Source organism: Euleptes europaea, chromosome 1 (assembly GCF_029931775.1).
Source record: "Euleptes europaea isolate rEulEur1 chromosome 1, rEulEur1.hap1, whole genome shotgun sequence".
Taxonomy (NCBI): domain Eukaryota; kingdom Metazoa; phylum Chordata; class Lepidosauria; order Squamata; family Sphaerodactylidae; genus Euleptes; species Euleptes europaea.
In genome coordinates this window covers 134,642,747-134,659,693 of record NC_079312.1, presented here as the reverse complement: position 1 = coordinate 134,659,693, position 16,947 = coordinate 134,642,747, and the positions used below count along the sequence as shown (strand labels likewise).

At 43.9% G+C, this 16,947-nt stretch overlaps 1 protein-coding gene across 1 annotated transcript in view; it reads right to left on the bottom strand.

Moving 5' to 3' along the window:
- Window positions 1–16,947, bottom strand: part of RNF213 (ring finger protein 213) — a 97,585-nt gene that overhangs the window by 42,104 nt on the left and 38,534 nt on the right. The window contains exons 14-24 of the mRNA XM_056848648.1: window positions 15,561–15,754; window positions 14,520–14,672; window positions 10,016–13,612; window positions 7,755–7,891; window positions 6,579–6,674; window positions 5,812–5,930; window positions 3,216–3,350; window positions 2,924–3,006; window positions 2,042–2,189; window positions 1,146–1,281; window positions 419–607 (exon numbers count right to left, since the gene is read on the bottom strand). Of these exons, the coding sequence (XP_056704626.1) occupies window positions 419–607; window positions 1,146–1,281; window positions 2,042–2,189; window positions 2,924–3,006; window positions 3,216–3,350; window positions 5,812–5,930; window positions 6,579–6,674; window positions 7,755–7,891; window positions 10,016–13,612; window positions 14,520–14,672; window positions 15,561–15,754 (4,987 nt within the window). The remainder of the gene's footprint in view (window positions 1–418; window positions 608–1,145; window positions 1,282–2,041; window positions 2,190–2,923; window positions 3,007–3,215; window positions 3,351–5,811; window positions 5,931–6,578; window positions 6,675–7,754; window positions 7,892–10,015; window positions 13,613–14,519; window positions 14,673–15,560; window positions 15,755–16,947) is intronic.

The window sequence follows — 16,947 nt, the reverse complement described above, 5'->3', positions numbered from 1 at the left end:
GAAAGAGGTTTTGTTTAATCAGCATTCAAGAGAAAAAATAAGAGGTTAAAAGTGCAATCCCAAGAACACTTTTCTGTGAATAAGCCCCACTGAACAGACTTGAGTAGGATTCTGAATAGATCTGCTCAGGATTGCTCTTGTAGTGCTGTCTTGCAACAACCCATGAGATTTTATTTATCTCCAACAAGACAAAGACTCATGGCATGGATCTCTTGAGTTAAGCAACCACTATATCTTTCATAAGCAAGACCCACTCAGAAAAGGGGCATCCAATTTATCTGGGCTTATTACTGGCATACATTTCCAAACTGAAGCAGAAACTTGAATGATAATACCATACATGCACTTAAAACCCTATTCACAAGCAAACAAAAAAGCATTTCACCAGCCATCACTAAGGTCACTTTACACAACTCACCTGCCTTGGCCAATAACATAAGAGATATTCAGAAGCTTCAGATCATTGAAGATGAACATCCACAAACCCTTCACAGAGTTTTCTGTTGGTTTGATCAGTAAATCCAGGTTGGCATCTCTGTCTAAGATCGATACCATATAAGCCAGAAATGGAGTCACTACATTCTGGACCCGCTTCCACAGTGTGCGCCTGTATAAACATCAATATAAACAATTAAAACAAGGCATTAAAAACATGATGTTAAACACCAACAAAGACTTTCAGAAGCACTCTAGTAGAACAGATTATGGAATAATATAGAGGAAGAAAAAAATTACTTAAACCCTCCATTTTAACCCAATTTTGTTAGGACTTCCTTATTCCATTCCTTGGTAGCATCTGTCAAAAAGGGTGAACCATGCCTCTGAAGGACGGTATACTACTCCTAAAATTAATATTACCAGCTCAGACACGTTTCCTTTCAAAGTGGCACACAGAGCTATTAATTCAGGCATCATGTTCTATGCAACGTTTTTTGTTCTAATACTGCACACAATTATTTGTGCCCCAAAGGTAAAAGTTTGTGCATAGACACAAAACCCACAAGTGTGATGCAAAGACCACAATGTAGTAATCAGGCATTCCTCCTCTGTGTGCCAAGAAGTGCCTTAGGATACATGGGGCGAGGGTGGCGGTGGATTCTGCCCTGTATTTTTAGATCTACTGAAATGTTGATAATTGACTATACCTGAAAGTTCCTGCTTCCTGGAGGGCACTGAGGTTTAATGCCTCCCGCAGCACCCACTCCTTCATGGTGCACGAGTTTTCCTCTTGCTCACTCAAAAGGCTTAAGAGACGATTATTTGTTATTCTCAAGAAAGAGGCTGAAAAAAAACAACAGACGTTTTCCGATTAGTTCTCCTTATAAGTTGGGAAACCATGAGGAATAAGAATCTTGGAAATTCTCCCCTGGCCCAAATCTCTCATCCTAACTATAAACTTTTATAAACTTGAGAAGGAAAATTTCCAATTTCCTTTTTAATTGATGGTCCAAGTCTCCTAGAGGACAATGTTCATACTACATCCTCATTTGGATAGCTTTGGGGGAATTCTCTCTTTTTTTTTTTCAAATTCACAAAGTAATATTTTTCTGCATAGCTGGAGTGTCTTCATCCTCCACCCCATTCCCAGTATGCAGAAGCCCCTATCTTTTTGTGAGTCCAAGCTTACCAAGAGAAGCCCTGCTGCTTCAGCACTTAAAAGTTAGCCAATAAGCAAAAATATAAGGCTGGCAGCTAATTTACTTAGATTCATTAACATCAGTCATTATTTCCTCGTTTCTATAGCACTTGACTATCATCTTTGAAATAGCAAATATGCATTCTGTTCCGGAATGCTTTCTACTGCACCCAATTAACTACTACCCTGAAGAACAAAATGCATTAAGTAGTACTGGCTGTACCAAACTACACAAAGTAGAAATGGTATTTCTCATCCTCTTTACCCTTTCTATGCTTGTTAGGTCAGCCAAGTTAACTGTGGGATTTCATACATTGTGGAATAAATTTACATATAATGCATTCTGGAAGGTTTTCAAAAAACGTTTTCCGTTTTATGGAATCAAGAGCTTCTAGTCATTCATACCTCTCAAAGGATCTGCCTCACACAGGAGATTAAGGAGGATTTCAATTCTCCTAGTGCTGCGGTTACAACCCTCATTTTGGTCCCTCAGCATTCCCACAGCACTTTGCACACAGGTCCTCAGAAGGATGGTGGTGTCTAAGACTTGGGTCTTCCCAGGCATGGAGGGGGAAAAAACCCTATTAGTATTCTGAAACAGCCCGGTCTAATAACACATTAACTATTCCTTCTTAATGAAAGAATATTTTTATTTATTTGAAACATTTTAATAAATATAATGAAGCCCACTTCTGCTTCTTCCATATCTGGAACCAGTGGAGGTATCAGTAGAGGTGATAATGGTGGGACATTCCCATTGCAACACTGGCAGTTAGCGTAAGGATCTGCTCTGAGAAGAACACCAGCAAAGAGAATAAGCTCGGGAAAGAACTGGTATGGCAGGGCTCCATGAAGCAGAACAGCTGCATACTGCTGCTACATGGGAAAGAGTGGCCACGGCAGCAAGTCCTTGCTAGAAGCACAAAGCTAGGAAGATGAGACTGAAAGCTGCATACTCTCTCACTGCTACACCCCTTCTGGCTGCCAAGGTAGGGGGTCTGCTCTGTTTGACTGGAGGCCACTGAAGACAGCGAGGTCCTTCATTATACATGTTATATCTTCAAGGGTGCAAAATGTGAATGAACCCCCAAAATACAAATCAGTATTCTTATATTGTTAAAGATGTCACCGGGGAAAAATGACATATGAAGTAAGACAGAGGGCAAAAATAATCATTTCCTCTGAATTATTTTGAGATCTTTTGCTAGCATCAATAACAAGTGCCCTGTGTTTTTTCCAAGAGTCAAAGAGCATAATTAAAATAATACACACTGGATCTGAACTTACAGCCTTTTTTTCCAGTTCAGGCGCTGTCGGCTCTTCTACCTCCATCTTATCTTCTTTTTCTTCTACTCCCTCTGCCAATACAACTATAATACAGAATGTCTCAGAGTAATGAGATTTGCCTTCTGGTAAACTCAGAGTCTGGGAATTTTCAGACTGCCAGAAACAGCTGTTACATGCATGTGCAAGACATGCAAACCCATGTGCATTTCCATGCTTATGCATGCAAGCACATACCCCCCGCCCCCACACACACACATTCTTCAGGTGGCTACCAAACTATTGAAATTCTTACATCCAAGATTTCCTGCAGGCTCTCCCATTTGCTCCGGAAACAGCTGACTGATGGCAACATTTCTCAGCAGTGTTACATCAGAGACCATATCCTCGGACCTCCTCAGATCATCAATGTGAACAGACTGCCACAGCCCTAATGAACAAGTATGTTTCAGGATTATAGGTTGCACTGAAAGATTCTCAGAAACAGATTCCAACACAAACCAAATCCAGATGAGCCCAAATACATGGGTGCTCTTAACACTGATTTCCGTAGACTTCTCATTTCACCAAACCAGCCATTTCCTCCAGAAGAGCTTCAGTTATTTTAAATTTCCTCTAGGTTTGACTAATTAAAAATGTAACAAAAGTACAAAATTTTGAGAATAGGATTACAGGGAAGTGCAAAGCTGTACTAAATTCACAGTGAGCCCTAGATTACATCAGTAAATTAATCTCGGGAGGGGATGGGGGACTGACAATGGCTTCACTACCTAGATATGCCCTCTATTTTTTTTTAACCAAAGGTAATAATCAATCCTGTAAACAAAATAATGTCCATTCTTCACTGTTCATAGTGAAGACACCAGTAAGAGACTACATGAATCTAAGTTTAGAAAGCTTTACTGTACACATGCTTCCCCATCATACTATTCAAACAATGTACTGCAATACAGGTATTTGTTGTTTTATTGGATCCCACTTATTATTTCCAACGATAGAAAGGGGGTCGCCCCCTCCTTCCGCAGATCTCCCGTTTTATTTCTGGGGCCACTGTGCCCCAGGAGCAGTATTTCAGGACACGTTTTGGCTTGCAGCAGAAGAGACAAGGTGAGACAGTCATGCTCCACTATTGTCATCAATATGCACATGATACCCAGCTGTATGTACCCTTATCCAAATCTCCTGATGATGCCGGAGAGATCCTATATCAGCTAAGAGCGAACAAATTGAAACTAAACCCCGAAAAGACAGAGGTAATGCTGGTTGGTAAGGTGGAGATCTTGAAAGACATAGTACACCCCACTTTTGATGGAGTTCGGCTGACTTGGTTAAGAGCCTTGGGGTTAGTGCAGAATGCTGCAGCTCGGCTATTAGTGGGAGCTAGACAGTGCATACACATTGCTCCCATTCTGCAGTCACTCCATTGGCTACCCATTAGTTACCAGGCTCAGTTTAAAGAATTGGCTATCACATACAAAGCCCTTCATGGCCCTGGATCCTCATACCTGCAAGACTGCCTTTCCCCCTATGCTCTGCCAAACAGTTTCACTCATGTCAGCAGGGGCTTCTACAGGTGCCAACCTGCATATGGGCAAAATCAACAGCTGCCCATACACATGTTTCTCCATTGTGGCCACCAATTATATTGACTGTGTGATCAGCCTTGGGTCTAAGTGAGAGTGGTGGACTGTAAAAAACACAAATAAATAATGTTTAAAAATGGAAATCTTTTCATCAGCAGTAATTTTCAGCAGGTTCTTAAATGTTTTTACTAAATGTTTTTACTGCATTACTGCAGGCTCTTTCTTAAATGTTTTTACTGCATATTGAGATTATTTCAAAAGTACACATAGATGCATAAGTCATTCAGACCTGCTTTCATTTTCTCTACTCTAATATTACTATGATCGTTTACTAGTATTTGAGACTACTTTGCTGTCCAGCCAAGCCTTCAGATAAGGATGACTAAAAACAGTGCCTTAGAAGCATGGCATTTTGTATCTTTTGATTTCCTCAGCATGGTAACTATTTTAATAAAATAAAATCCACCTTAAATTTAGCATTTCTGGGGAAAATATTAGAATGAGTGATGGCTGAAGCACTCCTGGTGTTCTTCTGTGCAAGTGATAATCTAGAGCCCTTTCAGTCTGGATTCTGACCTGGCCCTTGGTCACCCTGACAGATGATCTATACTAGTCTACTGAAATGGGGAACACGTTCCCGACATTTCTCCTGAACTTTTCAGTGACACTTGATAACACTGACAATGACATCCTTCTGAATAGCCTAGCAGGAACACGCCTGGGTAGGACAAAATTCTACTCGCTTCAGTCTTTTCTAGAGGGCACAGTCCATAGGTGTAACAAATAAAATGAACTTTCATATTTGAATGGCATTCTTTATCCACCAGTTGAGATCAAAAATATTAATTGCAATGCTGAACAGAAGCAACATCAAATATATATGAAAGAAATACATTTTCTATGGTGGATGCAACAGATGGGGCATCAAGAAGAAAAGAAGAAGAGTTGGCTTTTATACCCCGCTTTTTCTCTACCTTTAAGGAGTCTCAAAGCAGCTTAAAATTGCCTTCCCTTCCCCTCCCCATAACAGACACCTTGTAAGGTAGGTGAGGCTGAGAGAGTTCAGAGAGAACTGTGACTATCCCAAGGTCACCCAGTAGGCTTCACGTGGAGTGGGGAAACAAATCTGGTTCTCCAGATTAGAGTCCGCTGCTCATGTGGAGGAGTGGGGAATCAAACCCGGTTCTCCAGATTAGAGTCCACCGCTCTTAGCCACTACACCACGCTGGCGGTTCTGCAATGGCACTGATGTCAGACTAGCAGGAAAAGCAAACATTATTCTACAGCCCTTTATACAGGTAGTCCTACCTCCATGAAACCCCACATAGGAACTTCCTCCTTCAACTCGTGACAGCTTAGTGATGAAAAGCACAAAAACTGAGGCCTTGTTCAAATCAATTTTGTTGATTTCATTTACTGCTGAGTATCTGCAAGGGAAGGGAAAGGGTTTTGCCACCAGTCATGCAGAATTGTAGAACACCTTCACCCTCCTGTCTTGTGCATTATGAGCAGCTTCCATTCAAATCAACTCCCCCCTTTCATTGTTTTAAGAACAATAAGGCTCATCTCTCCACAGCCCAAAATTCATATTATGCGAATACCCGATGGGTTCTGCTTGCTCTGAACCAAGTTTGCACCCCTCCCCCATCTTGCCCAAAATGTGTGGACCTCGTAAAACTGATCTGAACCAACAGTCACTAAGGACTACTATCACAGGCTCAAGGCCGATGGAATTGAGGGTCTAGACAACACTTAGGGTTGCCAGGTCCCTCTTCGCCACTGGCAGAAGGTTTTGGAGGCAAAGCCTGAGGAGGGCAGGGTTTGGGGAGGGACTTCAATGCCATAGTCCAATTGCCAAAGCGGCCATTTTCTCCAGGTGAACTGATCTCTATCGGCTGGAGATCACCTGTAACAGCAGGAGATCTTCTGCTATTACCTGGAGGTTGGCAACCCTAGTGGTCTGACCATGCTTAAACACCAAGATCAGATTGTAATAGCAGGAGATCTCCCGCTATTACCTGGAGGTTGGCAATCCTAAGAACACATCACACAATGCCACCTATCATGCAACATACTTAGCGGAGGCAACAAGCTGCGCGCTGAGAGATCCATTTTCAAAGTCAGTCTGAATAATCAAGATTTTATTTCCAGGTGTCACATCAAGGAAACTCCTGGAACAAGCAGATGAGACAAAAAAAAAAAAAAAGATAAGATTCTGTTTTTGGTGTTGGCAGGGCAGTAAACTGCTACACACACATCCACAGAATAGTTAGTACAACAGCCATACATGCTCCCAAAATCCCAGCATTTTGATGTGTCCTGAGACGGACCGGGACCGTCGGGACCTGAACAATACCTCCCACCCAGGCAGACTGCAGGAGATAGGGAGGGGTCAGAAAGGACCCGGGCACAACAGGGTAACCGGCCCCTTACCGGGTTTTTCCCTCCCACAGGCTCAACCACCGATGGGACGCACTGAGAGGAAGGAGCCGGCCAGCACGCCTCCATCGGAGGGCGTAGCCGACGGCCAGAGGAGTGCCCCGGAGAGGCCGCTGCAAAAGCGCGGCAGGAAGGCAGGGAGGCACGCAGCCGTGGCGTCCCAGTCAGCCTCCAGGGCAACCGTCCTGCCGCCCAGCTGACAGGCGGGCGGGCGTGTCCTGGGCAGGGTTGAGGCGGCGCTTCAGCCCGGAGTACGGGCGGCAGCCCGGCGGACCAGCTGGGAGGCGGGTGGGCATGCCCCGGGCGTGAGTGCAGCAACACGGGGACGGAAGCCAGCCAAGGAAGGCCGGCTTCCGGGGGAGGGCTTTCAGAGTCCTAATAAGGCCTCGGGGGGTGGGGCCAGAGAGGAGGGGGTGGAGCCAGGCCTATAAAGGAGGCCACTTGGGCGGAGGCCGAGGAGAAGGATAGTCAGAAGGCTCCGTGCTGGCGACTGGCAGTGGTGAAACTCTGGCTTCATCGGAGGGAGAGGTCGACTCAGACTCTCCCTCCGAATGGTCTGAGGCCGAGGAAGCTCCACTGGCCCGCCCCCTTCAGGTTGCGGAGGAGCGACGGGTGGGAGACTCAGAGGCCACGCCTCCTACAGATGGAAGGACTCTACAAGATTTTCAGCACAGTCCTGCCTGCACAGCAACGCTCACACGCACACCTCCCCCAATGGTAAACAGTGCAGCAACCCCATCCTTCCCTTCAACCCCCTCTTTCTACTCTGCCTGCCTTATAAGCCTTATACTCTGTGAAAGGGAGGAGCTCACCGGATTCCTTTCAAAAATGCATGTTCTGTGTCAAACTGCTGCAAGGACAAAACTTTGATGCTCTCGATATTGCTCTGTACTTCTGCTGCCAAGGTTTCCACGTCTGCAGTTGTCAGGAGCCTGGAGAAAGTAGTGATCTAAAATGGTAAAGAAGAAAGCAAGTTTATTTCCCAAACATGGTCAAAACATTTTAAGCATCTTCCTAAAAAGGGAAGAAGTTGTTGCCCAAACCATGGAATCCTGACGTGGACATTGGCAGAGATTTCTGCAGGACTAAATAGGCCTACATTTCTTACACAGCAGCCCTCCCAGTCCTCCCTTGAAGCCACACCATTGTTAAAACCAATGAGAGTGATGCAGATTACTGTATACCAAGGTTTCCCAAGCTTTTTGAGTGTGGGAACCTTTGGAATTCTGTCACAGCGTGGTAGGCACAACCACAAAATGGCCGCTGTGGGAGACAAGAGCCCCACACACACACACAAAAGAAACCCAAGGGCTGAAGACAAAGAGGAGCATTTTTCAAAAATACACTGGGAAAGAGGAGTGAGAGAATAAAGCCCATGTTGCAGTGGCAGCTGCCACCAAAACACTATTTTAATCTGCACAACCAATCAAATCTCCAATGGGCAATCAGAAGCCTTGCTGGGCAGGAGCCCCACCTGGCTCCACGCACTTTCTAAAAAAACTTGGTGGGTACCACGAAAGGTATTAGTGGGTGCCATGGTGCCCATAGGCACCATATGTTGGGGACCCCTGCTGAATATTGTTCAAATAAAGCATTTTCACTACAACAAACACTGTTTGCATGAAGGCTCTTGAACATGCCTAAGATATCAGACTGGAAGCTCACTCTGGAAACTAGAAAAGCTTTGAGTAAAGTTTCCAGCCATCACAGGCCAAGCTGTTGGCACATCCTACAGCTTGGATGAATCATCGAATCAGAGTTGGAAGGGACCTCCAGGTTCATCTAGTCCAATGAGGATTCAATCTCCTATTTGCACAACTGAACATTCCAAGAGCCACATAAGGAACATGCAAATGAAGTGGGGAGGGAAACAACACATGGTGGCAATAGAAAATGTAAACAACCAACACCTAGGAACAGCATTCAGGCACCTTCCTCCCTTCCCCAAGGAAACCCTGACACTGTGTTGTCAAATTCTAGTTTCAAAACATTCCTGCTGCATGATCTACCTATGGATCTTAACAAACTCAGCAGGACAGAGTACCAGCTGCTCATGGCAGTCATGTAGATAGTTTCACTGAGTTTCACATCATCCTAACCAGCTATAAAAAAAACACCCAATCAATGGATTAATACATTCAACAAAAACTAGACCTGTTTGCTGGTTGCTTCATTCTTACATGCTGCAAGTCTTCATCTTTACAGTCCCAGCTTGAGGAGGGAAAGCAGCATGGTATAGCTCGACCTTGACAAATCCCGTAACCTAAGCAGAGTCAGTAACTTGGAAGGGAGACCACCAAGGAAGGTTTTGCAGAGGAAGGTAATGACAAACCACTTACGCTTCTCATTTGCCTTGAAAGCCCGTCGCTGGGGTTGCCGCCAGTCAGCTGCGACTGGAGAGCAGTTTTTACACACACACACACACACACACACACACAGCTTACTTCAACACATTCTAGCAGTACTGAATCATATTCAAGGCAGAGATTAAATAAAAATCTAAAGGAAACACTAAGCACCCCGTGGCGCAGAGCAGTAAGCTACAGTACTGCTGTCCAAGCTCTGCTCACGGCCTGAGTTCGATCCCGATGGAAATTGGTTTCAGGTAGCCAGCTCAAGGTTGACTCAGCCTTCCATCCTTCCGAGGTGGGTAAAATGAGTACCCAGCTTGCTGGGGGTAAAGGGAAGATGACTGGGGAAGGCACTGGCAAACCACCCCTTAAACGAAATCTGCCTAGAAATCGTTGGGATGTGACATCACCCCATGGGTCAGGAATGACCCGGTGCTTGCACAGGGGACCTTTACCTTTTATAAAGGAAACACTAAAGATATCTGAAGAAGTGAGCTGTGGCTCACAAAAGCTCATACACTGCCAGAAATTTTGTTATTCTTTAAGGTGCTACTGGACTCTTGCTCTAACTGCTAAAGAAAACACTGAAATGTACCACTAATTTATTTGAGAAGTACATTCCCATGCTTACAGTCCCAAGGGAAGCTCTAATGTCATCTCCTAAGAGCTCTGAATCTTTAAGTATATAAAATAACAAAGGAAATAATCTTTGAACAACTCACCTCAGTGAAGACTGCAAAACCCCTGGACTCTGTGCAAAGGCAAGCATGGAGGAAATCTGCTAGAGAATCATGCTGCTGTTGCTGAAAGTAGATCCTAGTTAAATGATCCGCCTGAGAGGCCCCCAGTCGGGAATTACCAAGACGAACCACAGAATCTGGGGTTGCACAGTTCAAGAGGACTAGTGTGGCCTGATCTTGTATTTTTGACATCAATTCTTCAAGAGGACAATCCCTTTTTAGCTCCTCTGTCACTTGCAGGACAACTGATGCACAGGTGTCTGGATGATACCCAACAAAGGCATCAGAAGGACTATATTTTTGCTGGCCTATAAAATGTTTTTCTGTATCAACTGCTATGAAGTTCTTCACCCATTTCTTCAGTTCTTCCACAATGTCCCTCTGCAATTTGTTCAACACAGTATTGATATCTAGATAGTGTTTTTCAAGCCTATTGATTAATGGAATGGGAAATTGTTTATATACCACTTCTTTCTCCTCAATGACAATCAAACGGAACTTAGGGTGCACTCTGCACTTCACTCGATGGGTTCCCAAACCCAAGTCAACATATTTTTGACCAGCAAGCTGCACATAATACTGGTTGAGGGCATCGTAGAGGCTTTCATACAGATTCTGCAGGTTTAGAAGGACCACCATCTTTCCCGTCTCCATGCAGATCTTCACTCGGTTAATGTTTCTGCAGATCTGAGTATATTCCTGGTCTTTTGGAAAGCTGGAACCAAATATAATTTCTGGCTGCTGTTCTCCTTTGAAAAAAGCTTGCTGGAGAATCTGCAGGGCTGCATAATTCTGTGTTAACACTAGCAGATATCGGCATTCACCATCCTGACAGTCACTGTAAATGTTTTGTTCGACAAGGCCAATTGTGTCGATATTCTCGGAAATGATATCTTCTTTCTCTGGGATTTTAGACATAAAAATGTCCAAGGCTTTAACATCTTCTTTGCCACTGAAGTTTCGGAGAACGGCCTCTGCTATGTCATGGGGAGATGGCTCTTTCTTAGATGCTTTTGTCAAAGCAAAAACCATTTTTATGAGGCTGTAATAGTCACGTAACCCAAAAAACTCCTTATGTTGGTTCTTGCAAATTTCTTCATATGCATTTGCAAAGATGGGAAAGAACTGTTCAATTTTTTGCAGAGTGATGCGTTCTGAAGAGCAAATACCCTTTGCGCTTTTTATAAGCTCCTTTTTGTTTGGGTCTCCACGGGATACAAAGAGACCCCGATTCATCTTGGCAGGATCCAGAGCCCAGTTCGATATCCCAATAAAGCCAACTTTTTTATGAGGGTGTGGGTCATCATCAACACATCCATCTTCCAAGAGAGGGTGAAGGGTCTTCAGAGGCATTTTGGGGGAGTCTTCAGCCAAACCAATTTCATCTAAGACTACCACAGAGACATACTCCTTCAGGTTCTTCCCTTCTTGGAACCGAGCGCAATGCTTGAAAGTATTTATGATGCCCTCGGGAGTAGAGTGCGGGCTGCACTGAAAGGAAACCAAATGGATCTGCTTCAGTTCCTTATACAGCTCAGAATGTGCTGCTTGCCCTTGCATGGCATCAGCCACGATTGTTTTGGCAAGAGATTTGGAACTGCCAGGTTTTCCAATAAGAAACAAAGGAATTTTAAGCTCAATGCAGATTACCATCATGAACACATTTTCCTTCAGTGCCAAGTTCCTTGCTATTGTTTCCCTCAGAGGTGCACCACTCAAGAACAGATCCTGAATTAAGCTGATTTCTTCAAGGATTCCCTTTTCATTGTCATACGGCTCTGGTAGGACTTTGCTGATGACTCTTCGGTATTCCTCTTTCTTTTCCAGGGAGGCATGATAACAAACACCAACTGAAAGTACCAAACACCAAATAACTGTGTTTCTCGTGATGTATTTTGCATCTGTTCTCTTCTCTGCTAGATACTTTGCCAGGTGTTTGATTAGGAGCTCACTGTGACTATGGAACCACTTGAAGACTTCCACACAGCGTTCCACGTCCCTGAGGCTGATAAAACTACATTCATCATTCCGTTTTCTCATATAAATCTGTGAGTTAAAAAGCACTTCTGTTATTGTCGTGATGTCAGCTCTAGACATTTGTATTGAGCGAGTAAGTCTCTGTACAATCTGCTGTATATATAATTTTTCAGTAACATTGTTCAGTTGCCCAAAATCCCACACAAGAGGGATCATGCTAGGAGGGAGCGCATGGACACGGTACACAAGCTGCCTGAGAGGAATAGAGCCAAGCTTTTCCTTGGTTTCCTCGGCTTTAACACGATAGCCTAAGCCAGCTGATTCCAGGCGCTGAATCATTTTTCCAGTGTGCTTACGATAAGGATTGCATGCAGCTATGATCTGCAAGCCTGAGTTGTGGGTCAAAGGTTGTCCCTCTACTGTGCGATCACACAGGACTTCCTTGATGCTGCTGACAGCAGCAGTCGTGTTGGCTTCATCAAAAAACAAGATCGTGTCAAATTGGCAAAGCTGCTTATTTTCAATAGCAAGTTGTTCTGCTTCCCTGACTTTGTTATAGATTGCGTCTGCACTAGTGCCCCCATGGACTTTGACAAGAGTCATGTTCTGAGTATTAGCACCGCACCTACGCAGTTCACACAAGAATTTTATTAGCCTGGTTTTTCCACAACCAGTTTCTCCCATAATGACAACAGGAATGCCACATCTGAATCGCATCTCAATAGCCAGGATCTTTAGAATGTTGTCTGTTGTGAGCTCATAAGTTTCATCAGGGTCAATCGGCCATTCAATTCCTAAAACCATGCAAAGTTTTGCAATTTTCTTATCTCTGGGCAGTTTATCAAAATTAACATTGAAGGGAACTCTCTGAAGGACCAATCCTTGGTACAGCTGAGCAGACATAACATTCCTTTTGATGACAGTGCCATCCAAGGGATTAATAGCATCAATCCCACCATCGGTACTGGCCTGGAGATGAAACCCAATGAACGTCATGGATATACCGTCATGATTGAAGAAAATGTAAGGGTGAGGTTCAGATTCCCACTTTTTCCGAATGCGGAACGGAACAAGATCTTCTTCGGTGACTCCTTCCATGTCAAAGAACTGTCTTCCGGGGCTTTCATCAGAAATATTAAGTGAAGGTGTTGCAAAATCCCTGGCCATCAAAATCATGAAGGTGACCACAAAATTTTTGAAGCCTTGCAAAGTATCTTGCACAAAACAAGGGTTACAGAACACAGACGTTTCACAATTTTTAAGCTGAATGTTTAGAAACCAAGAAAAGTTTCTCAGTTCTGACCAAGAAGGATCTATTACTCCACAATGTATCAGCAGTAACTGCAGGCATTTTACTGCAGTCCCTTCAACACTACCGGCTTCATACTGAAACGTATCAAGATTATCGCCTCTGTTGGATCTTGTTAAGTACTGGAATGGTCTCTGAAAGGCCTCGCTACGGAAAATTTTGTCATCCACTCCTGGGTCTGAGTAACCATAGGATGAATTCCTCTGGATATCCATTTCTAGCACTTCCTTGGGAGGTCTGCACATTATTTTGGGGAACACATCAAGAAGGTTGTATTTTAATCCAGGAGTCTTCTATAAAAGAGAAAAAGAGGTTATAAAAATCAAAAACATTGTATCACTTCTGCATAGGATTCCAATTCTGACTTGCTGGCAGGGCTGACAATTCAATACAGTTTCCTCACAGTGAGTGTGTGTGTATGTATATATAGAAACACACACACACACGCGCACACACCCTCACAGATATTGCATTTTCGAGTAAGTCTATCGATGCCATTTTTCCAACAACATGTGTTCACTTTGTGTCTCTGTAACATTTTGGTAATTCTCGCAATATTTCAAACTATTTCATTATTATTACAGTACTTTTTTAAAAACATAATGCTATTGCACACTTAATAAACTACTTTTATATGCTCTGGAAAACCAAAAAAATCACATGACTTTCTTTATGGCAGTGGTCTGGAACCAAATCCACAATATCTCTGAGGTATGCTTGTAGCCTCTTTACAGTGAGTGACAACTCTTTGTTTATTAAATTGTAAGTTATTTTGCTTTTCACATTTCAAAAGGCTTCTGCATTTCCTTAAATCTAGCCAATTAATTGAAAGAGAAATGGTTGACCAACTAAAGAGTATGTAACCAGCTCATGGCTCTTGAAAGGAGACCTAGTTGACTGAGTACTTGCACCTTCAAATAGGGTTAGCAGCTGTTTATAAAATATGTCTATTTATTCTATTCATCCTAAGCATCAGGCATCCTCCCACTTGAGATAACCAGTTATTAATGACTACTACAAGCATCTATAAATGTATTAGTATTTTTCTAGGTAATAAAATACTACAGCCATCTTAGCTCATTTATACATTTAATATAAAGAGATATCTTTAAGTACACGGTAGTTAAAAAGGGTCGCCATAAGTCGGCTGAGACTTGACGGCACTTTACACACACACACACACAACACACACTGACTTACAGATCTTGTTTGTTTTTCTGGTGATGGAGATGGTTCAAGAATTTCTATAACATACAAATGGCATTGCTTCCGCAGCCAAAGTTTCCCATCCGTATCTCCCAGATAATGTAAAACTAAAAGCTTGAACAGAAATTCCTGAATTCCAGATTGGACCTAGGAAAAGAGAACAACTTAATGAGAAGGATGCATTTAATCTCTCATTCCTATTTGATTACCAACAAATTGCGGCCACAGACTTACCGGTGGCTGCCTTTACAGCCGCAGAGCACTGTACCAACATGGAAGAAGAGCATGCTGGCTGAAGCCGGGCCAGCCTTCCCCCTGGCAGCAGCCTATCATGGATCCACAGGGGCGTGATGGCCTCCTGGGGGTGAGGGGCTACGGCATGACACAAATGCAATGTCGTCGTACCCACCCATTTCAGATTTAAGGCTCCTCCACCCAGCCCTTGGCCTCATTTTGCAGGAGCAACAGACAGAGAGGATCAGAGGAGTGAGCAAGTAAGCATCATCCAGACCACGTAGCCAGGTCTTTGGCAGGGAGAAAGGAGCCGGGGTTGTGAACGTGAGCCGGAGTTGAAGAGGAGCATCGGCATCAGAGGCATTACTGGTTCCCATTGCACATATAACTGCAGCCCCATCTGGCCCCTGCTTTACCCCCCTGCCCATTCCTAGCCCTCTGTGTACGCACTTCAGGTAGCCTGGATCATTTTGACTGGGGTGATTTTTAAGGAAAGGGCCCTCTTTTTCCTCCGGCAGCAAAGCACCGGGATTCCCCACTGCCAGCCCACCTTAGAGCTGCATTTGCCGAATGGGACTACTTTGACTCGGGGGATTGAAAGCACAGTCTTTTCTCTTACGACGACACCCACCCCCCACCCCCATGTGTGCTTAGTGGGGCTGTGCTTGGAAGCCGGAGCAGTTCTTGTAGAGTTTGCAGGACCCCAGTTGAGAGTTGTGCCCCCCCCCCCAGTTTATTGTGTGGGAAAGGGGACATTTTTTACTACTAGAACTCTCCTTGTCAAATTTGCGGTATACTCACGGAAGAGGTGATGTCAAAATGAAATATCATGGGCTGTTTCTGGTACTGATGATTAAGGAATGGGAGGAGGGACTTCAGCACTTTGTTTTCATCAACATGGGGATCTATCAGCCGAATGGTTTTTATTGGCATTTCATTATCATGAAGTTTTGCCTTCAATTTCTCATGGAGTCTTTTTATATAGAGAGATTTTCCTGTTATTAATAACAAAAGCATTACTGATCAGCAATAACCAACAACAACAAACCAGATACAATTTAGTCTACATTCAAGGATATGTCCACACCAGCTATTTCCCCTGGGTATATTCCAAGATGTACCAGTTCCTGCTGAGGCCAGCTGCACCAGGTCCCTGGTACAGTATACGGTTAAATCTTATACCACATCTGAATCTCATTATTTCCTAATGGATCCTTGCATTCATGGACAGGGATGCTCAGGGAAAAGGTGGGCATTACATATTTTAAATATATAAATGAATGCACTACTAGTGTACAAGGACCACCACAGAAATGAAGATACCGTAATTGATGGATTAAAAAATCAGCATAAATAAGTGAAATGCTAAAGACATATTCTTGTGTAAAGAAATTCAGTTCTCATTCTAGGAATTCTGTGACTACTAACTACTAAAGGATTCTTCCGGGCTACAGAAGCAAACCATTTTTATGCAGGTCTCCATACATTTTTTTTCTATTTTAGAATTCCTCGATGTTCCTCAAAATAGCATGCAAATTCCTCAACCAATCTCAACATTACTTCGAGCCACAGCAGACAACAAAATCTGCTGCGGCAAATTACTGAGAACACTAATATCTGGCAAGACCTAAGGGGGATAAAAAAGAAAGCTTTGACATGCTCCACAGGTGACACCGTTTTGTCGTATCAATCAAGATCATATAACTGATTAGAAAAGAAACAACAAAATTTAGATGCTAGAACCCTGCCGTCCCTCCCCCCCACACATACACACAGAGGAAAGCATTCATGCTGACACATGGTAGTAGCATGAACTCGGGCAGCTCATTCCTGAAGGGGGCCCCCAAAGCTCCTTAGGAGTTGGCGTGACCCTGTGCCAGTTTATCATGGAATAAGGTGGCACCTATGCCGGTGCTACCAGTCCCCACCGCCAGTGCAGCCATGCCAGCAGAGATTTCCCGGAAGCCAGCACCAGCGGGGGGGGGGGGCTTCCTGCCCTTAGGCAGCTTCCACAGCCCTTTTGCCCTGGGAATGCCCCTTGAGTGGTGGCAAGGCTGCACCACCTTTTTCGGTGCGCCACCTTTTCCGATAGCACAGCCTCACTGCTTGCTATAGGGCATTTTCCCCCTTCTAAATTTTAAATGGTTAACAAAGGTTTTTTTTGCCTCCGCTGCGGCCGGGAAGCCTC